Consider the following 19,705-nt stretch of genomic DNA (forward strand, 5'->3'; position numbering starts at 1 on the left):
TGAAGGCGCCAAAGGGGCGTCTCATGGGCGCCCATTCCTCTCTCGTTGGAGCAGGAGATGGATGTCTCCGGGCGTGGGCACCCATCCCTCTCTCATTAGAGTGGAAAATGGGCGTCTCATGGGCGCCCATTCCTCTCTCGTTGGAGCAGGAGATGGATGTCTCCGGGCGCGGGCACCCATCCCTCTCTCATTAGAGTGGAAAATGGGCGTCTCATGGGCGCCCATTCCTCTCTCGTTGGAGCAGGAGATGGATGTCTCCGGGCGCGGGCACCCATCCCTCTCTCATTAGAGTGGAAAATGGGCGTCTCATGGGCGCCCATTCCTCTCTCGTTGGAGCAGGAGATGGATGTCTCCGGGCGCGGGCTCCCATCCCTCTCTCATTAGAGTGGAAAATGGGCGTCTCCTGTGTGTCCATCCCTCTCTCATTAGAGTGGAAAATGGGCGTCTCCTGTGTGTCCATCCCTCTCTCATTAGAGTGGAGAATGGGCGTCTCCTGTGTGTCCATCCCTCTCTCATTAGAGTGGAAAATGGGCGTCTCCTGTGTGTCCATCCCTCTGTCATTAGAGTGGAGAATGGGCGTCTCCTGTGTGTCCATCCCTCTCTCATTAGAGTGGAAAATGAGCGTCTCCTGTGTGTCCATCCCTCTCTCATTAGAGTGGAAAATGGGCGTCTCCTGTGTGTCCATCCCTCTCTCATTAGAGTGGAAAATGGGCGTCTCCTGTGTGTCCATCCCTCTCTCATTAGAGTGGAAAATGGGCGTCTCCTGTGTGTCCATCCCTCTCTCATTAGAGTGGAAAATGGGCGTCTCCTGTGTGTCCATCCCTCTCTCATTAGAGTGGAGAATGGGCGTCTCCTGTGTGTCCATCCCTCTCTCATTAGAGTGGAAAATGGGCGTCTCCTGTGTGTCCATCCCTCTCTCATTAGAGTGGAGAATGGGCGTCTCCTGTGTGTCCATCCCTCTCTCATTAGAGTGGAAAATGGGCGTCTCCTGTGTGTCCATCCCTCTCTCATTAGAGTGGAAAATGGGCGTCTCCTGTGTGTCCATCCCTCTCTCATTAGAGTGGAAAATGGGCGTCTCCTGTGTGTCCACCCCTCTCTCATGGGAGTAGGGGGATAGGCGTCTTCTGGTTGTCCATCCCTCTCTCACTGGAGTGGAGGATGAGCGCACAGGAGACGTCTCTGTGGCACGCTAATGCTTGGGGAATGGTAACCTAGCAGCTCACTAAATAGCGGAAAAGCTCTCCAAAAATGGGACGTGGGCTTGTCATCAAAGGAGGAGTAGCTGACGGGGATCGGATCACTGAGACGGCTTCTGTACTAAGATAAGGGATCACGCGTGTTCGCCGAACAGTGATGTTCGGTGGCTCGAGTAATTCGTCTGCACCCTTACCCACACAGCCAGGATGCACATTGACACTGTCCTTGATAACGGCTTCCTTGCTGTCTACAGAAGCAGATCAAGCCGATAGGCATCCTGCAGCTGGCGGAGACGCCGGCGGGCCCGTCCGAGTCGGGCGTTACGCTGGACGTGGTCGACCTGTGACGGCTCGCTGTCAGTGTCGCCGCACGGACCTGTGACGTCACCGAGTCAGAGGCCAGCGAGACTAGTCTGTGTCGGCGTGTGCTAGGAGACGATGAGACTGGCCTGTGCTGTCAAGTCAGAGGCCGGCTGGCTGGTATTCTCACTCCGTGGTAAGGCGGCGAGACATTGATGGAGCTCAGGGCTACCGACGCTGCGCAGGCCCGTGCTGGGTGTCTCGGGGCCGACGCGCCGAGCCGTCCGCAGCTGTGCCGCTGTGCCGGCCAGCCCGGGGCGCGTCAGGGAGTCATCGCTGCGTGTCACGGATGGCCGGTCGGGGACAGCCGTGTACGCTCTGCGGCGCTGGCGCGGCGGCGCCCGGACCAGTGCGCTGTCGTGTCGACTTCTCAATCCTCTTCTCATGCTGGCCCGCTGAGAGGCTTGCACAAAGCACGGCAGTGCTAGGCGTTGTGAGCGCGCCGCTGGCCGTGGCTGTCTGACGGCCGCCCCCGCCGTGTTTCCAGCGGGCCGTGTTGAGCTGTTGGTGCTCTGCAGTCATCTCGCAGACCCGGTTATTCTGCCGAACGCAACCGAATTCTAGGCAGGCGTGTGCGCGTTTTACTATCTTCGGTACGCCAGATGGTAAGAGCCTTAGCCCTAAGCAGTGCGTGGCCAGTGATTTGGTCTGGAGCAGTGTGGCCATGACGGTCGTGGAAACAGTTGTAACCTACCGTACGCTTATATTGCACTTACACCGAGTTTGCAATCCATTGGGCGTCGAGCTTGCTTTTTGTGAATTGTTTCTAGGCTAACTACCGCGCGTTTCTGCCTCCTTTCAAAATTGGAGAGTAAATAGTTTTCTGTCGTACGCTGTCGGTGTGGAGTGTTGAGGTTTTCATGCTTTTTATAATGATGTGTCTTAAATGCTCTAAGCTTGGCAAGGTATTCTGATCGCTACGTGTTTTCTTTCCTGCACACTACTTCCTATAGATGCAAAAATACACCTGCGTCACCATAGATCGTTGTATGACAGTTGAATCATGAATGCCCCGCAGAACCCTTCAAAACACGTTAATGTCTTTTTTCGGGCATTGCTATTTTTCAAGGAATGTGTCGACGTGTGTTATTGTGCGAACCCGCGGCCAAATAGCCTGTCAGTGGTAGTGGCTGCTCTCTGACAGCAGGCGTTCGCAATTATTTGGCTGTTGTGAATGCACAGTGAATGCGCCGACAGTTACTGTTAACCGACGCCATTTCTCACGCGCCATGGCTGCGCCGAGAGAACCGACCATTGACATGAAAATCGCACGCATTGAGCATCAAATATTTACGCTCATGAGATGTACCCTATTTGGGCTGGCCAGACCTTTTAAATGTATGGCCGATCCCAGTTGCGCTGGCGGTGATCGCTCGGTGACAGGCCTTATTGTCAGTCAGAGTTTGGCTGACGGTGATCGCTCGGTGACAGGCCTTTATTGCTGGTCAGAGTTTGGCTGGCGGTGATCGCTGGGTGACAGGCCTTTATTGCGGGTCAGAGGTGGGCTGCCGGTGATCGCTCGGTGACAGGCCTTTATTGCCGGTCAGAGGTGGGCTGGCGGTGGTGGCAGGCCCTTATTGCCGGTCAGAGTTTGTTTGGCGGTGGTCGCTCGGTGACAGGCCTTTATTGCCGGTCAGAGGTGGGCTGCCGGTGATCGCTCGGTGACAGGCCTTTATTGCCGGTCAGAGGTGGGCTGACGGTGATCGCTCGGTGACAGGCCCTTATTGCCGGTCAGAGGTGGGCTGGCGGTGATCGCTCGGTGACAGGCCTTATTGCCGGTCAGAGTTTGGCTGCCGGTGATCGCTCGGTGACAGGCCCTTATTGCCGGTCAGAGGTGGGCTGACGGTGATCGCTCGGTGACAGGCCCTTATTGCTGGTCAGAGATGGGCTGGCGGTGGTGGCAGGCTCTTATTGCTGGTCAGAGTTTGGCTGGCGGTGATCGCTTGGTGACAGGCCTTATTGCCGGTCAGAGTTTGGCTGGCGGTGATCGCTCGGTGACAGGCCCTTATTGCCGGTCAGAGTTTGGCTGGCGGTGATCGCTCGGTGACAGGCCCTTATTGCCGGTCAGAGTTTGGCTGGCGGTGATCGCTCGGTGACAGGCCCTTATTGGCGGTCAGAGTTTGGCTGCCGGTGATCGCTCAGTGACAGGCCCTTATTGCCGGTCAGAGGTGGGCTGGCGGCGATCGCTCGGTGACAGGCCTTATTGCCGGTCAGAGTTTGGCTGGCGGTGATCGCTCGGTGATAGGCCCTTATTGCCGGTCAGAGTTTGGCTGGCGGTGATCGCTCGGTGACAGGCCTTATTGCTGGTCAGAGATGGGCTGGCGGTGGTGGCAGGCTCTTATTGCCGGTCAGAGTTTGGCTGGCGGTGATCGCTCGGTGACAGGCCTTATTGTCGGTCAGAGTTCGGCTGGCGGTGATCGCTCTGTGGCAGACCCTTATTGAGAATGGCTTGACGTTAAAGCCAAGTTCTTGAAGCTTGCCCACGGATGCTGTGCTTTGTGCTTTGCGATTTACGGTTCCTACAAACGATCCTGTTCCGTTCGCAAGGCATCCGAGACTGTTTATCCGCTTATGGGTACGACCTTGGTTTGTGCCACAAGTGGAGGATTGGAGCACGCTGATATGAATACACTCATATGCTCTCTCATATACTCACTCAATAACGGTCGTGCTCCGCTCGCAAGACATCCGAGACTGATTCACAGCAGCAGTGCATGCGCTTATTGGAATTTAATTGGCGTATTAATTCGTGTATTTCCATGTGAATTCTTCCGCTCTATTTCCGCTTATGGGTGCGGCCTTGGTTTGTGCCACGAATGGAGAATTGGAGTACACTGACACGAATACCACAACCCGAAACCGTGGTTTGTCTCTGAGGTTGCATCAAGTACGGAGGCCGTGCGATGTTCCGTGACGTGCGACCGCAGCCCACGGATGAGCCCGACGGCGCAGCGGCTGCAGCGGAGGATCCCGAACAAAAGAAGAGAAAAAAACCGAATGAAGAAGAGTCGAATCGTAAATGTCTATGGACAAAAATCAAAAGGGATAAAAGTCGATAGGGCTAAAGAAACCATCGGAGAAGTCGGAAGACCAAAGATTCGAAAGAGACGGGTTAATGGGAACGTTCCGTGTTTGAAGAGATTGAAGCAAGTGTCAGATATGATGGAATAAGCTCCCTTGTAACGATACCGGTTTGCTTTGAAATTTTAAAAAATAGTCTAGAAAATACAATTTCATCACGGCGCCCCACCTCCACTGTTTAGCCGATGGTGATATTGAAACGAGGCAAGAACGGACCGAATGCATTGAGCAAACTTAGCTATCCTGAATCCCATGGCACGTGCACCCAAATTTCAGGAACCCTACGCGACCAGTTACATTGCAAAGGAGCCCGCAGGATATCAACCCTGGGAGACCTCTCGTCCACACAGACTGCACGCTTTCGGTGCCCCACCACATTCACTCCAAGCACACACATTCGCTGGCGCCCACATCACCCCATTCACTCCTGGTTCGCACACGGGTAAAACCTACCCGCTCTCACCCCCACCCCACCCCCACCCGCTTGCCTCCCCTTCCCCTCTCAACGCCTCAACATCATGATCGGCACGGCTGCGCGAGCTTTGGCTGAATTGAATTAAATCCCATTCTATCGACTTCAATCATCCATTAAAGCCCCGTTTGAGCCTTATTCAAAGCGCATCAGGTCAATTTGCTATCAGCCTGGCGGGAAGGTGGCCACTGGGGTGGCCTCCGGTGCACCAAAGCTGGACGATGCGTACCATCGCTTGACCTCCCGGGTGACGACCACCTATTTGCACGGCGCTCCCTCGCGCGTCGTCCGCGATGGGGCGGGCCACCACTCCTTCGGCCACGCCCACCGCTCGCAGAATCCCGCTGCTGTGCACATGCCTTCGGCGGCACTCCGTCTAATATGGAGACGATACCTCCGGCTCCTCAGTGCCCTCGCCTCCGGCCTGTTAGAGTGAGCTTTGCAAGCCACCTCCCTCGGCGCGTCCCTCTGAAGCCTCAGAATGTTTTTTCGTCCCTCAGAATAGGGAACACCCATTTAAAGGGAATGTTCCACATCAAAAGATGTTGATGCAAGCAACAGATACTATGAATTAGGTTCACTTAGAGCTATTAGTATACTTTTAAGTGAAAAAGACTCTGCTGCTGCTTTCGACTGCTCTGGACCGCTTTGGACAATACAATTTCTCTGTAGAGTATATTTGCTCCCCAATACGTCATTGTTTGATTACGTCATCGCACCTAGCACAGTTTTGATTGAGATCCAATTGACGGCCGTTATATTTGGAAATCGTGCCCGCAAACGACAGACATGAACGACTTGACACTTATATTTGCATGGCCTAGGTCGTCACATGGCCAATGGAATGTCAGCATTTGAATGAAACTTTGGCGCCATGACTGTCTGGGTGGCCTTGACATAGTCTCCCCGAAATAGTTTGCACTTTTTCGCGGCCGCGTAGCTCGGAAAGAAGAAGGCTATGGGTCTTAAGAAGGCCAGGGCTGTGAACTGCACCGAACGGTCTTCAAGATCGCGATTTCAGTTCAAAGCCCCCACACAAATGCGGAAGATCCCCTTAAGTACCTGGGCTATGTGTAAATGAACGCATAAATACGGAGAGTGGGCTGTGACAACGGAGGACGAATAGTTAAGTTTCTGGATTGAATGTGATCTTGTTTATGACCTTGCAAAAACAGATAATGGGCTGCGATTTAATTGTTTAGAGGTGAAGACTCCATGGAACCACGGTGAATCGAAATTGTTCGCAGTGAGGTGATCCATGATCGCAGGCTATGGAAGGGCCGGGCGATTTCTAAGGACGGTAATGGAAACAGCCGAATATCGACATATTCTTGTCGTAATTCGCATTGTTCTTGAACCTCAACGCCCTCACGTTACGACATACTCGTAGCATGACCCGCGGCCGAAGGTGCGAATGGCTAGCAGAATGGGTAATTACGCGCTGTAATTGCTTCAGAACCGGCAGGATCAACTTTCACCAGCGTGGCAGACTTCTTTGATGAGCATCGGCGCACGACACGCCCAAGCAATATGGCTTGGCTGTGGTCACGGGTCATGAGTAGTCCGACGATTGCAGTCCTGCTGTTGTGCAGATCATTGGTTGAGGGGTAGCGTGAAAATCCGCAAAATCCGACGGCAAAATCAAGGTAGCTTCCGTGCGGGCCAACGAACGGGCGGTCACGCCGAAGCGCGCGTCATGGGCTGCGGACAACATGCCCACCCCCGCCGGGCGCGAGTGCCCTGTCACCGCCTGGCGGAATCACTTCCAGCCTCGCTTCCACGGTAAACCATTCGGAGCGCAGACTGCCACCTATATTTACAAAAATATCCTAAGACATGGACGAAACACATGGCACGTCACGCCGCCCCCCCCCCCCCCCCCGTTAACTATGGGAGTGAGCCTGAGACACATTGCGCGACCGGGAGGGTCGCATGGCCAGTGCCCCTCCCCCCCCCCCTTCCCTAACTGCACGGGAGGGCGCAGGTGGCCGTGGCCCGCGCCCGTCCGTTGGGGAGGAGTGAACGGACACGGGGGCGCCAGACGTCCGTGGGCCGGAAGGATGGGAACAACAACCTGTGAAATTACACCGTGTGCGTTGCCGTCGGCGCTCCGTTGTCCGTGGGGCCAGATGTCACCGCCAGGTTGTCACCGAGCTCCTCACTCTCCATCGCCTCCTCCTCCAGCGCCTCCCGGACCTCCACCGGACCCCCTCCCCCGGACTCTCCTCGACTCCCCCTGAAAGACTCCGTTGGTAGGCCTCTTGCACCATCAGTATTTTTTTCCGCGATTGTTTCAAATAGGTCGGCCCGCCCTCCCCTTCGTGCACGGACCAATAGTTTTGCCGCAAAGCCCCCTCCGTCCAATGTGATGCCGGGCCGGCCAGCGCTGCTTCCCGGGCTGCTGTGCTGCGCTGCTGCAACCTGCCCCTGGGCCAGATCTCGGGCGTGGCGTCGCCGGCGACGGTGCAATTCCCGCCCGCTGCCGCCTCGCGCGGGCCGTGCGCGTCCCTCTCCAGCCCAGTTCCCACGTGGCGTGACGCTTCCGATGCCAGCTGGTGACAGCGGCGCCGACGCGGCGGGGCTCTCGGTGCGGAGCGGCACATGTCTTCATGTCAGACAGACGCGTCTGCGCGCATGATGTTTCGTCAGTGATCTGGCTTTTTCGCGTTCATTAATCTTCATCGGCCGGCGGAGGGTAGGCTCTCCCTTTTGGCGTCATGTCCCATTTCGATAGGGGAGGCTACCGCCTTGGCCGTTCCGGGGGAGGGGGGAGGGGAGGGGGAGCGACGGGTTACCCTACCTGGTTAGGCGACACACACTGTTTTGCTCGCAGACCCGGTCAACAATGCTGGCCGATCGGCCGGAGCGTCGGGCGGGTCTCGTTCAGCTCTCAGGCCCCGCTCGGCCTAATGGCCGTGTTCGGTTTGGCGGAGAGCGACGGGGGGGGGGGGGGGTAATTCCTGGCCATGGCCGACTTGCTCGCCGTCCCACACTCTGCTGGGGAAGCCTCACCGATCCTGGACGGCTGGCGCGCAAAGTGGAAAGCAAGAAAATGTATGCTTACATTATCTGACACAGTGGTTGTTCATCTATGTAACGGCAGGATGGGGGAGGGGGCGCCACCACGGCCGAATCGCCGCCGAACAAGGTGATAATCCTTTTTCTGAGACCTGTGCTGTTTCATATGTGATGATGTACAACCTTGTTAATGTGGCTTTTATCTACAGATGCGATTTAACTCAGACGTCACATAAAGCTGCTTTCATATTCGCATGTAGCAAAGCAAGGCTCCTCTACAAACACTGCCGAAACCATCAGGTTGAAAAATGATCGCCACGTGAAAAATGAAAATGTTTATCGTCGATCGCCACCGTTAAACGAATACTTTCTTTTAATTTATGGTATAGTCTTAATTTGTCGTATTGACGTGCCATCCAGACACATTCGGCATCAACAACGCTGTCTTTAATGTGTACCATTTGGAAGGATGATTGGTAGAAGCGTTCTCGCAAAAACAATAAGGGTCTTTACGTAGTAATTTCATGGCGTTATCTGCCACAGTCGTTGCTGATCTCTGTAACAACAGAATGGCGGGGGGGGGGGGGGGGGAAGGGGCGTCACCAAAGCCAAATAGCCGCCGAACTATCTGTGATAATCCTTTTTCTGAGACTTAAACTGTTTCACACGCGATTATGTACAACCTTTCTCCACGTGGTTTTTATCTACAGATGCGATTTGACTCAGACGCCGCTTAAAGCTGCTTTCGCGCATGCCGCAGAGCATGTCCGCAAAATGTCATTCACTTACAAATCTTGCACCCCACAAATAAATCTTGGACCAGGCGGCATCGCATGCCGAGAGGTATGTGTTTACCAGCCCGCATCGTTCCGGTGTCCGTACACTGGCAAATACTCTAAAACAAGCAGGTAAGTGATGTCACTACTCAGTGGACAGCACTTGTTCCTGCAAGAACGCTTTTTTGGTACTCATTTTACGGTGAACGTGCTTGATGCATGTATAACTGGCTAATTAGAACTAGAAATACTGGGGCACGTAACAAAAGCTGAATATCTACGGTCTTGCGATATTTGTGTCATGACGCATATCAAGTTTTAGCTCTCTATGCGATAAAGCTGGACATAAACATGACATGACACATGATGAAGCATAACGCACACACACACACATGTAAACAAAATACATGTTGAACTCACAGGCGGGATGGAAGAAGTTCCACCCCTTCCACAGGGACGCTCCTTTGTACGGACCGAGCGGCTGAAAACGACTTACTGCCAGAGCCAGCACTTCGCACCTCCAGTGACTGAAAAGACTAAATGGACAACTAATCGGTTGAAGAGAATGTTCCACATATGTACGGGGTTTTGAACTGAAACAGCCATCTTAAAGACCTTTCGGTGCAATTCACAACGCTGCCCCCTTTTAAGACCTAAACACCTCTAGTTTCGGAGCTACGCGCCCGGGAAAATAGGACGCATGTTTCGGGAAATCATTCCAAGGTCACCTCAGTATTCATGACGTAATAATCAAGTCATTCAAACCGTTATTTAATAAGCCATGCGGCGATCAAGGGCGAGAAAAAGATAATGATCGAGTCGTTGATATCTGGCGTTCATGAGAACGATTCCAGTTATAACATTCAATGCCAGATCCAGCTGTTCCAGTTATAACAGGAGTCAATTGATTCTTAATCGATCCTGTGCAGGATGCAATGGCCTAATCAAACACTGACCCATCGGGGAGTATATTTACGAAACAGAAATTGTGGGGTCTAAATAATTTTTTTATACTTCAAAGTACACCAATAGTTATGAGCTTGTTTCATCGTGCCTGATGTTTATTTAAATATCTTCGAATGAGAAACATTCCCTTTTTTTCATTTCCAGTGCTACGCAAGGGTGCAAACGTCATGCACTAATGTGTCTTAATAGACTATTTAGGTTACATTCAATGTAGGAAATCAATGAAGTACGCCCCGGTGAACTTAAGCATGCCTTCATATTCAAGTCTTTTTATATTTATTATCCAAGAATGGATGAAAAACCTACAACTCAATGCATTCAGCAATTTATGCTAGAAGTGCCGTCACGTGACCACAACAAACTCAGCCTTGCACGCATGTAAAACCAACACCAATCGGTTTAGATGGCTTCTGAATACGATTCCACACAGTTTGATCAATTCGCGCTAGCAAACAATTATGGCAGACAGTTTCCAGCTTATCAGTTATTAAGGTTTCGAACTTCAACCAGCATTTACAGTGTACGCAGCCAACTATGGACCACATTTTAAACGCCCTTCCCAGTTCCGAGTGGGCCTAGTTCTCTAGATACATGCAGCATCGCCGATATTCTGCCGTGGCGACCTGGCGGCCGGTGGCTTGCGGATGCAACAGTCAATCAAATGGACGCGTGGCGCATATTAAAGTTCCCGAAAGTAAGTGGTCGACGGTACTTGATTTTCTGTCAACCATCTTGGTCCGATCACATCCTCCAGCAACATCTTAAAACATCAGTCCAGCAAGTTTTCACTATGTATTTGGGCAAGGTTTGCCATTGGAAGCAGCGCCTGGCAGGGCTGCCGATGGCAGCCCGGCGCGTCGGACGGAGCCGACGCCACCCGCGCCTAACCTGACAGACGGCCGAGCGGTGCAGGACCAGGTCGGCCGCCACCCAACGCCACAGGAACATGCGACGAGACACCACTATATCCGTCGTTCAGGCATGAGCGGCGCACCGGTACATCGGGCCTGGCGAGCCAGCACCGCGCTGTACGCATTCACGGAAAGGCGCAAACAAAATGGCGGTCGTGATCTGAGAACTGTATCGAAAATATGACCGCGAGTACAGGCCAGAAAACCACACGCTTATCACAAAAGAGGGAGTGATCATTGGCTACCACCACACATTTGAACAAATTACGTAATAACGTCTCATACCCTGCTACAGCATGAAAACCCACCACCTAATGCAGTCATGAACCATAGAGTACAACGCAGTTGATAACAACCTATCCTACTGACCTATGCATCCATGAAATCCACCGTTATTGCATTCAGCAAGGGAGCATATAATGCTTTAAACAATACGGCAAGTGGATGTAACACATTGATAAAGCGTTGGGAAAAATATTACAAAACAAACTCGTCGATTGTTAGGACGAGCGCGAAATCTCCTCATTGCCCATTCTCTCTCAGGGAAGAACAGTGCTCCAGAGTTCTCCACAATGCCAATGCATGAACCTAAGCCACGTTTTAAGAGCAAAAAACTGTGAAACCACGGACTAAGCAGGCTCATCCACGCACACACCGGGAATGGGTCGGCTTTCGACAACAGAGATTGAGGCGAGTATAGTAACAGAGACAGCAACAGAAGATGGACGGACAAAGACGGACAGGCAGTCATAGAGACGAGGAGAGACCGACACACACACACACACACATACATGCATATACATATATATATATATATATATATATATATATATATATATATATATATGTATGTATGTCGGTTTTCGATGTCTTTTGCGCGCAATTTGGAACAGCGTGGGTCCGTGGCTTTAGGGCGCTTCAATCACATTTGCTTTTGCGAGCGTGAATATGACACTCCATTTGATGAAACTGCAATATGAACAGAAAAGTTTACAAAACCCGCACAAGTCTTTAACATCACAATGTCCTGAACAAAAAGGTCATTGTGCCAAAAGACGACACCACCAATAATACAAATTGACGGAGTACATATGTCAAAGCAAGTAAAAATTGCAGCAACTCGCGGCAGTAACCAGAAAGAAATCAAGCACCGAACGAGATATTAAGTCAGGATGCCACCACCGGAAACACACGACTAATTCGTCCACGTTCAAAGTACATGCGACCACTGTCAGTGTCCGTCACGGACAGCTACATCAGGTTGAGCATGTGCAGACTACTGGCCAGCTGGATGGTGGATGGGCGGACGACTGGCACGGACGAACCGGTTGTCATGGCGCACTGCCACGAGGCCGAGTCCGATCACGCACACGACTAAATGGCCCGATTTCATCCCGTCAACTCATGTGATCTCATCCGCTCTTTACATCCATCGATTCACAGCCAAATTACGCGATTTCAAAGCAGACAGCAGACCTCTGAAATACGTTCTTAGGAGCTGTAGAAGTAGAAGTTACTTGACCGTCCGTCCATTACACCATACGCCGGCACGGGCACACTTGCACATGCGCGGTCCGCCCAGAACAGCAGTTTCTCGCATCAGTGGCATTAAAACCACGTGAGTAGATGACCTTTTAAGCCATGTTTTGCCTGTTTGCTGCCGAAAACTTGTAGGCTGGTGGATAAGTGACAATCAGAAGTCTAGTTCGGGGCACGGGTTTTCAGCGTTTGCAATCATTACATGGGTATAGGGAAGACAGGACGAGGCAAGAGGAGGCGACTCGCCGCCCTATGCCGACCACTGCTAGCGATGGGCTCCAGTCCAGCGCCGGCCCACGATGGACCGGCCAACGCCAAGAAACCGTGTCCCCAACCAGACTTCTGATCTGTCCGTGTCAGTGTCAGCTTGTTAGGGCTTAAAGGTCACCTATCTTCTCGCAAGTACAATATCCTGCAATAACGTGGTAATCGGAAAGCTTCATTAAAATAATCGCAAACACCTGTGCTGCTACTGGAACACGTTAATCGCGTCTTCGTCCAGCAGTACGGAGTCGTGACACAGTTCAATCTCAAATCGATGACTGGAAGATCCGGCATCCCTGAATCTGTCTCACAACTCAACTACTGAGCATACCGACCATTTCCTATAATTTCACCGTAACCGCCAGAACAGAAGAGCTCACGCCGCCGCCGGCGACTCCCCGGCTTTGGCGTCCGCCGCCGCACGGCCGGCCGACGTCTTGGCGTGGCCGGCTTTGGAGGCCGCCGCGGTCGCCTTGGCGGAGGCCTGGTCGCTCGCCTGGCCCGAGCAGTCGCACCACGGCGTCCGCGTGTGGTCACACTGAAGGCGCACGTTCAGCACCTCGACGTCCGCCCCGTCTATTGTCAGCTGGTTAGCCTTGAGTATTTTGTAGTCGACGCTGTCGGCTCCCGTGATCCGGTCCCGTTTGTGGGTGACGGCCGCCTGGTTGAAGCACTTCTCCATGTCTCGCTTGCGCACCCGTCGGTCGTGAATGTGCCTGGGAGGAGCGGGTACACTCAAAAAGAGACAAACTGCACATTGCCAGACACACCGTTCACGTGTCAAGCAATGCATCAAGAGATAGGGGACTACCTGGTGTCGAGAAGCTCAAAGTAACCAGCTGTGAAATCTTCATTGAGAACGTCACGGATGACACTTTGCGGCCTCCTTCACCCAGGAAAGATGCCGGACCCGTGCTCCAGCGCCACTCGGCATGGGTCGCATGGCATGAGCATTGCATGGCCTGACCAATGCAAAAGGGTCTGCTGGAAAATGGCCATGGGGCCGATGCGCTACGGGATGGCCGTGACAGGTGATCACATAGCACGAACAAGATTCGTCCACGGCCTGGTACCTTGGGCCCGGTTCGTGGCACTTTTGAGAGCAGTGAGCAGGTTCCGAACAACCGAGCGGGACTTCCGACGCCAGGGTCGACAGACCCGGAGTCGTAAGCAGGGTATCACAATGAGTGGAGGCGGGGCATCTGCAGACATGTTCCACTAAAAACCTCTCTTTGCATGTCGTCGGGCGTACATCAGTGCATAGCATTAATTTCGTGCGGGAGGGGGACGTGCCCTGGAGGCTTCTATTTGCGCCCCCTTCTGGACAGACCTGAACGTGTCTTTGACAGTGGTAGTGAGGTTGGTGGGCCGGGCGATCTCCAGACCAGCGGCGCGGACCCGCGTGTAGAACTCATCATCCTCCAGGCCCCAGCCCCAGTAGTTGTTGCTCATGCCATTCACCTTGGCGAAGTGCTCCCTGCCAGAGAAAAAAGACAGGATGCAGTACATGTAAGCAAAATGATATTAAGTACGATTTTTTCGATCTCACGTAACTTACTACACCAGGCTTTCTGCGCGTATAAGCATTTTCGGTGCGGATTCAAATATTACAATGCTCACAATGGCAGGGGTCTTCCAAAACATTATTAGTCACTAAAAAGCCAGGAAGCCTTGGATTCTAAAGCTATCCCTCCCTCTATGACCCACCTTCCCTCTTCAATCACGCTAAAATTGAATTCGGTACACCATGGCATGTCATCCAGATACATTTACAAAGCCCAACGAGCAGGCCCCTAGCTATGAACACTTACAGTAAAATGTTGTCCCTTATGAGACAGTCTAACTCCAAATACTAAGACATCAGCCCATTTCCAAAGCTGAATACAAGTCGTGCCACCCATCGCCCCACCTCCCGAGCCTCTCAAACATCTCAATGACTACCTGGACACGGCGTCGGGCCACTCACATCGTGATGATGAGAATACCACCGATGAACTTCGGGTAGTGGTAACGAGGGTGGTACTCGGGCGAAGACACGTGGAATAGCTTCTGGCCCGGGAAACCATACGACAGGTTGCGGTTCAGCGGAAGAAGGTCCACATCATGCATGGCGAAGTAGTCGCACTGCTCGCGCGCACGCAGGTAGCCCACGTTGATCAGGGAGGCGCGGTTGAAACGGTACGCATCGATCTGGCGGTGTGGTGGTAATGTTAGTATGTGTGCAGGGCCGCCGAAGGAGTCGACAGGACAGGCCTCACACGCGAGCGGGTGGTCCGGGCCGCCGACCAAGTCGACAGTGCAGGCCTTATATGTAAGTGAGTGATCGGGGCTGCTGACAGAGTCAACAGGGCAGATCTCAGTGACCAGGCAGGTTATTGGCAGGCCAACAAATAATCAACATCAACAGTCTATCAGTACAAATGAACAGCTGAAAGCAGTCAGTAAATCACTAGCTTGTAATACATCACCTGGTTGACAATGTAGATGCGATGCTTGACCTTCTGGTGGTTCAAGAAGCGGTGCATGTAAGGCACAAAGATGAGCATCTCCTCAAAACGGTCACGAAAGGGTACCACTACACCAAGCGTGTGGTTGCCCCAGTTGGTGGTGTCCGGCTCAGGCTGTACTGTCACTGTTCCAGAGCAGGGGGCGGGTGGTGGTGCCACCAGTCGCTTGGCCATCAAATCAGACTCCACCTCTGGTGCTGTGCATGGCACTGCTGCAAGAGAACATGCTCATTAATGTAAACATGAAGAGAATGCAGAGGTGTTTAGAAAGAGCACATAACTCAGGGATGGAACCATTGCCTAGACTATTGTCCATGTCTAGGGTGCTAATATACACACTTTTACACCAGCTGAGAAAATGGGAAATTACTTCATCTGTGATATGAGTATCTTGCTTCAATCAGTCTTACATCAAATCCCAGTCTTGTCCATCAGTAATATTTCACTGCAGCTAAATAATGAGTCAACTGATTTCACTTTATATGAATAGATGGATGCAAACCTTGATGTCAGGGGTGCTTCTAGCCATCCACATCAATATCATGACTGATAGTTCTACCAATGCTCCTAGCAACACAACTGATTCTTCTGAAATGCTAAGCATTACATTTAATGCAATCCCATTCATTCAAAAGAGACATATTTAAACCAATTAATACTAACTCATCCCCCTCTAACCAATTCATTGCAATATAGCTGCATTAAGTTACAACATTTTTATTATCCAGCCCTAAAAAATTGTTCCACATGGCTCTTGGCAATAATCATTGACAACACAATATTTATATTTATTTGCAATATTAAACATTTTACCTTCATGGATTCCTGGCCATAGTAGCCCAATGCACATCAAGAGCACACCAATAACAACCAGCAGAAAGAGTCTTGAGGATAATACTGTTGTTATTCTCATTATTCTGCAGTGTCCTGTGAAAATATAAAATGTGCATTATCATATAATGAATAAAACATTTGCATTTGCTATTGCATCACTGACTGAAAAATACATTAGCTGTGTCAGATGCCTGCGCAGCTTCCATGCTCTGAACCTCAACTTTGGAGTGCTGAAACTTGAGCTTGTGTGCACCACTCCGGTCAGGTCAACTTGCACTGGTCCCAATCAAGTTTGGGATGGTACTTTTTCAAAGTGATTCCACATAACCTTTCCAGCATCATAATTCGCTGAAACATTGGCATTCTATGCGCCGAAATTGGTGTGAAGCCAACACCCTCTTCATGTATTGAAAATGGCGATGAATCAAAAACTGTTTCCACAATTTTTGGTACACACCCTTGACATTGCTCACAGCCCTAGGCACCCAGATTTACGACGGACGTCCGCATAAACTTTTACAGCTGCTATGCTGCCACGCCAGGCATGCCTCGCGCAACATGCTATTTTGCAGCCTGGATCGCACCGATAGTGACACGGGCTCATTACAGTTCTAACTACATGAGATCAAACGGTCAAAAGCACACAAGTGTTTCACAACGTCCTGCCTTCATTACATAAAGGTCCCTTAATAGCCTGCTGCCTGGCACTCCACGGCGATACACAACACAGCTTCTGCTCAAGGCCTACGAAGGCCGCATAAGCTGTCGTGGAGGGTGCCGCGTTGAGGATTAGGGCGTACAGACCTTAGGGTCTAAAAAACTAGTATTTGAAGCAGACACGCACGTTCTCCAAAACGGCTCGTTTGATCGCCTTGAAAACTTTACAAGTCAATTCTGTGCAATGAGGTAATTCCTAGAGGACGCAATTTTTGAGACCTGCCCTGAGGTCAGACACTTCGTGAACGGAACGCGAAAATATTACATGCGAATGCAGACAGCTCAAATCTCAGAGCCTACCTCACCGATCGCTGTGAAACCTTCCTCATTGGATGCGCGACGCCTAATTCCTTCTTGATATTACCTACTTGGTGATTCAAGGTCAAGTCAAAAGTCGTCAAATTTCACAAATACCAAAATCCCTGCTTGCAGACAACTCGTAGCACAGAACCCGCCGAACTGAACGTTGCCAAACCATCACCATTGAATGCACCGTACCTGATCCCCTTTCACAGTAAAAAAAAGTGGTGACCCTAGGTCAGGTCAAAGGTCGTCAAACTTCATAAATGCCAAAATTATTGCTTGTAGACAACTCACGGGTCAAAATCTATCACACCGATAGCTGCAAAACATTACCATCTAGCACGGCATTTACTTTACCCTGATACTTTCTTGCAGCTGCAAATGTGGTGCCATTCGCAATCGTCCCCTTCGCTTCTGTTTATTCCCAAGAAAACGTTCGGCTTATTCAGGCGTACTGAAATCACGCGCTAAGGTGTGCCTGTGTCGCTGCGCTTAACAGAACCGTGACCATGGAACACGTGGTGGTGAGTAGCTCATCAATGTGTGTGGTGTGAGAATACCGTTTTGTCGTCATTATATACATGCCTCCTTAGCAGTCTTTTGTTGTCTGCTGCCTCCAAGCCGTTCAGAAGTTCGCCGAATCAAACTGAGTCGGGTCGAAACCGACCGGTTTGGTCAGTCTCCTGCTGTGGCAAATCAATGGCCTCAGAATTCTTCTTTGGGACATGCTTCCTGCACTCTGTGTATCTGTAAGTTCTGCTGTTCCGGTGTCTCACCTATTGCTCACTGGTACACACGGTACGTCCAAAGTCACTTCTGTATTTGGCACTCGTCACAGGCACTCCCTACAGTTCGTTCCGCTGGCGCGCCCTTCCTCACTCCGGCGGCTCTCAGGATCTTCCCCTTGTTACCGCCTCCTCTCCTGGCCCCGCGGCCGCGTCCCTCGCACGGGACGCCTGGGGCGGGAGGAGGGGAACGCGAGCGCCTCTAAGCGACGCTCGCCAAACCACGCAAACATTCACTGGCTAGCACATAGGTGTTCTCTGACACCTTACATATAGCCAGGGGCATAGCCAGAGCCATGGTAAGGGGGGACAAAGTTGACAAAGGGCCCCCTGATAGTAAAAGGACCCCAAAAGCAAAAGGACCCCCGATATGACCCGTATCCTCTGCGGTCAGAATACCTTCTCCGCAGCCAGCATGTCCAACTGGAACCCATAAGAGTCCGAGATGGGCAGTCATATAGGGCCCATCAGGGCTGCCCACTTCGGCCCCATGTGGGCATGTCATGGACAACCAACTGGATCCCACATGGCCAGCCCACCTAGCACCCAAATGGAGCCAAACTGGAGCCCACATGGGACCCACCTAGGCTGCCCAGTTGGGACCCGCGAAAGCATGGCCAACTGGTTCCCACATGGGCAGCCCACCTGGGGCCCACCTGGGTTACCCATTTGGGACCTACGTGGGCATATTCAGCCGGGGCCCACATGGGTATGTCCAGCTGGGACCCAGGTAACCAGCCCAGATGCGACCCATATGACAAGCTCAGGTGGGACCTTTTTAACCACTTCAGATAGACTCTAGTTGGGCTTCACAGGTCTGCCCTTTCAAATTCCATCTGACTGATGGACCACTGTAATTCCAGGAAGACTGCTTTCATGTCGTCAAAAAATAAGCCAGGTCAGGGTTTGTTCACCATGTATTTAACTAAGATTGCCCTGGCAAGAGCACCATTGCACAAAACATACACTTTTCCGTTACCATGCCCTATGCGATAACCACTGTTCATAATCACATTCAACGGACGCTGCGCGTTGCTGCCGTTGTCAGCGCAGTTTTTCCTGCCGTCGTTGCAGTCTCTCCCGCTGAAACAATTTTCCTGGTACCTATTCCGTTTTGTCGCGAGAGGCAACATAGCGCGGTGTGTTGCACAGGATGGCCCCTGAAAATGGCGATATTCACTACCTCACACCACTGCCCCACGTTCTGAGTGTGGATGATTATTCATGTACAAGTTTTTGGCACTGAAAGGACAGAAGAAGGTCGTTTACAAAGCTTGATAATAATGAGTGCAGCTATGTCGAATAGCAGTGCAGAAATGCACAACACATGCACTCTCTCGGAGTACTTGTACGAGAAACCTTAAGGTGGGGCCACTTACATGGAGCACTTGCATGAAAGCCGACTTAAGTTATGTCTTCCTGCGGTCACAATAACGACGTCAAACTATGAGGCTAGTTAAGCGAAACGTTTGTTTTTTATGACAGAGAAGTGGAGTGTTGTATTTTATTTTGCCAGGATCATAGGCGTAGGAGCATTTTAAAAACTGGAGAGCGGAAAGCTGGCGGTGTACTTCAGGAACTTTTTTCTGGAAAGCGAGTCATATGACTGTGGGGGGGGGGGGGAGGAATGAAGGTTGTTATCGCTCTTTATTCAAATGTCATGACCGCTATGCTAGATTTGCATCTAGAGCTGCTTCTCACTGGTGCACAGTCTTGCTTATTCGCCTCATCTTTCATTTGGCAAATAAGGCTATCAAGCTTCCCAAGATTATTCGTCAATTTTGACATTGTCTTTCACGGGGAGGCGAAATTCCACGAGCGGGTAAGCATTTCGGGTCATTGAGGAAACATTTGTCTCCACAGCGCCGATGCCAAAAGACGGCCTGGATATAGGCTGGTAATAATTTTGAAAGGAGATCGATGGTTTACAGTGCGACAGATTTTTCATGAGCCTTCATTTCGGTGACTGCTTTTCA

At 51.5% G+C, this 19,705-nt stretch overlaps 2 protein-coding genes across 7 annotated transcripts in view; one reads left to right on the plus strand and one right to left on the minus strand.

The window, feature by feature from the left end:
- The window catches only part of pasha (microprocessor complex subunit partner of drosha), a 25,665-nt gene extending 23,148 nt beyond the window's left edge, over positions 1–2,517 (plus strand). The window contains exon 15 of the mRNA XM_037211948.1: positions 1,451–2,517. Within this exon, the coding sequence (XP_037067843.1) occupies positions 1,451–1,543 (93 nt within the window). The 3' untranslated portion in view covers positions 1,544–2,517. The remainder of the gene's footprint in view (positions 1–1,450) is intronic.
- Positions 2,518–10,646: 8,129 nt separating this feature from the next.
- beta4GalT7 (beta-1,4-galactosyltransferase 7) lies at positions 10,647–17,081 on the minus strand. Of its 6 annotated transcripts, none has more exons than XM_037212374.1 (6): positions 17,010–17,081; positions 15,904–16,017; positions 15,052–15,302; positions 14,550–14,773; positions 13,914–14,060; positions 10,647–13,299 (listed from the first exon to the last, which is right to left on the minus strand). In XM_037212374.1, the coding sequence occupies exons 2-6, from the start codon at positions 16,001–16,003 to the stop codon at positions 12,960–12,962; spliced, it is 1,062 nt and encodes a 353-aa protein (XP_037068269.1). In that variant the 5' UTR covers positions 16,004–16,017; positions 17,010–17,081; the 3' UTR covers positions 10,647–12,959. The 6 variants fall into 6 exon arrangements, with proteins under 6 accessions (XP_037068269.1, XP_037068268.1, XP_037068267.1 ...); XM_037212373.1 differs by lacking the exon at positions 17,010–17,081 and adding an exon at positions 16,729–16,879; XM_037212372.1 differs by lacking the exon at positions 17,010–17,081 and adding an exon at positions 16,600–16,689.
- Between the last annotated feature and the right edge of the window lie 2,624 nt (positions 17,082–19,705).

Source organism: Pollicipes pollicipes, unplaced genomic scaffold, assembly GCF_011947565.3.
Source record: "Pollicipes pollicipes isolate AB1234 unplaced genomic scaffold, Ppol_2.1 Scaffold_3087;HRSCAF=3621_pilon_pilon_pilon, whole genome shotgun sequence".
In the NCBI taxonomy this organism is placed as follows: domain Eukaryota; kingdom Metazoa; phylum Arthropoda; class Thecostraca; order Pollicipedomorpha; family Pollicipedidae; genus Pollicipes; species Pollicipes pollicipes.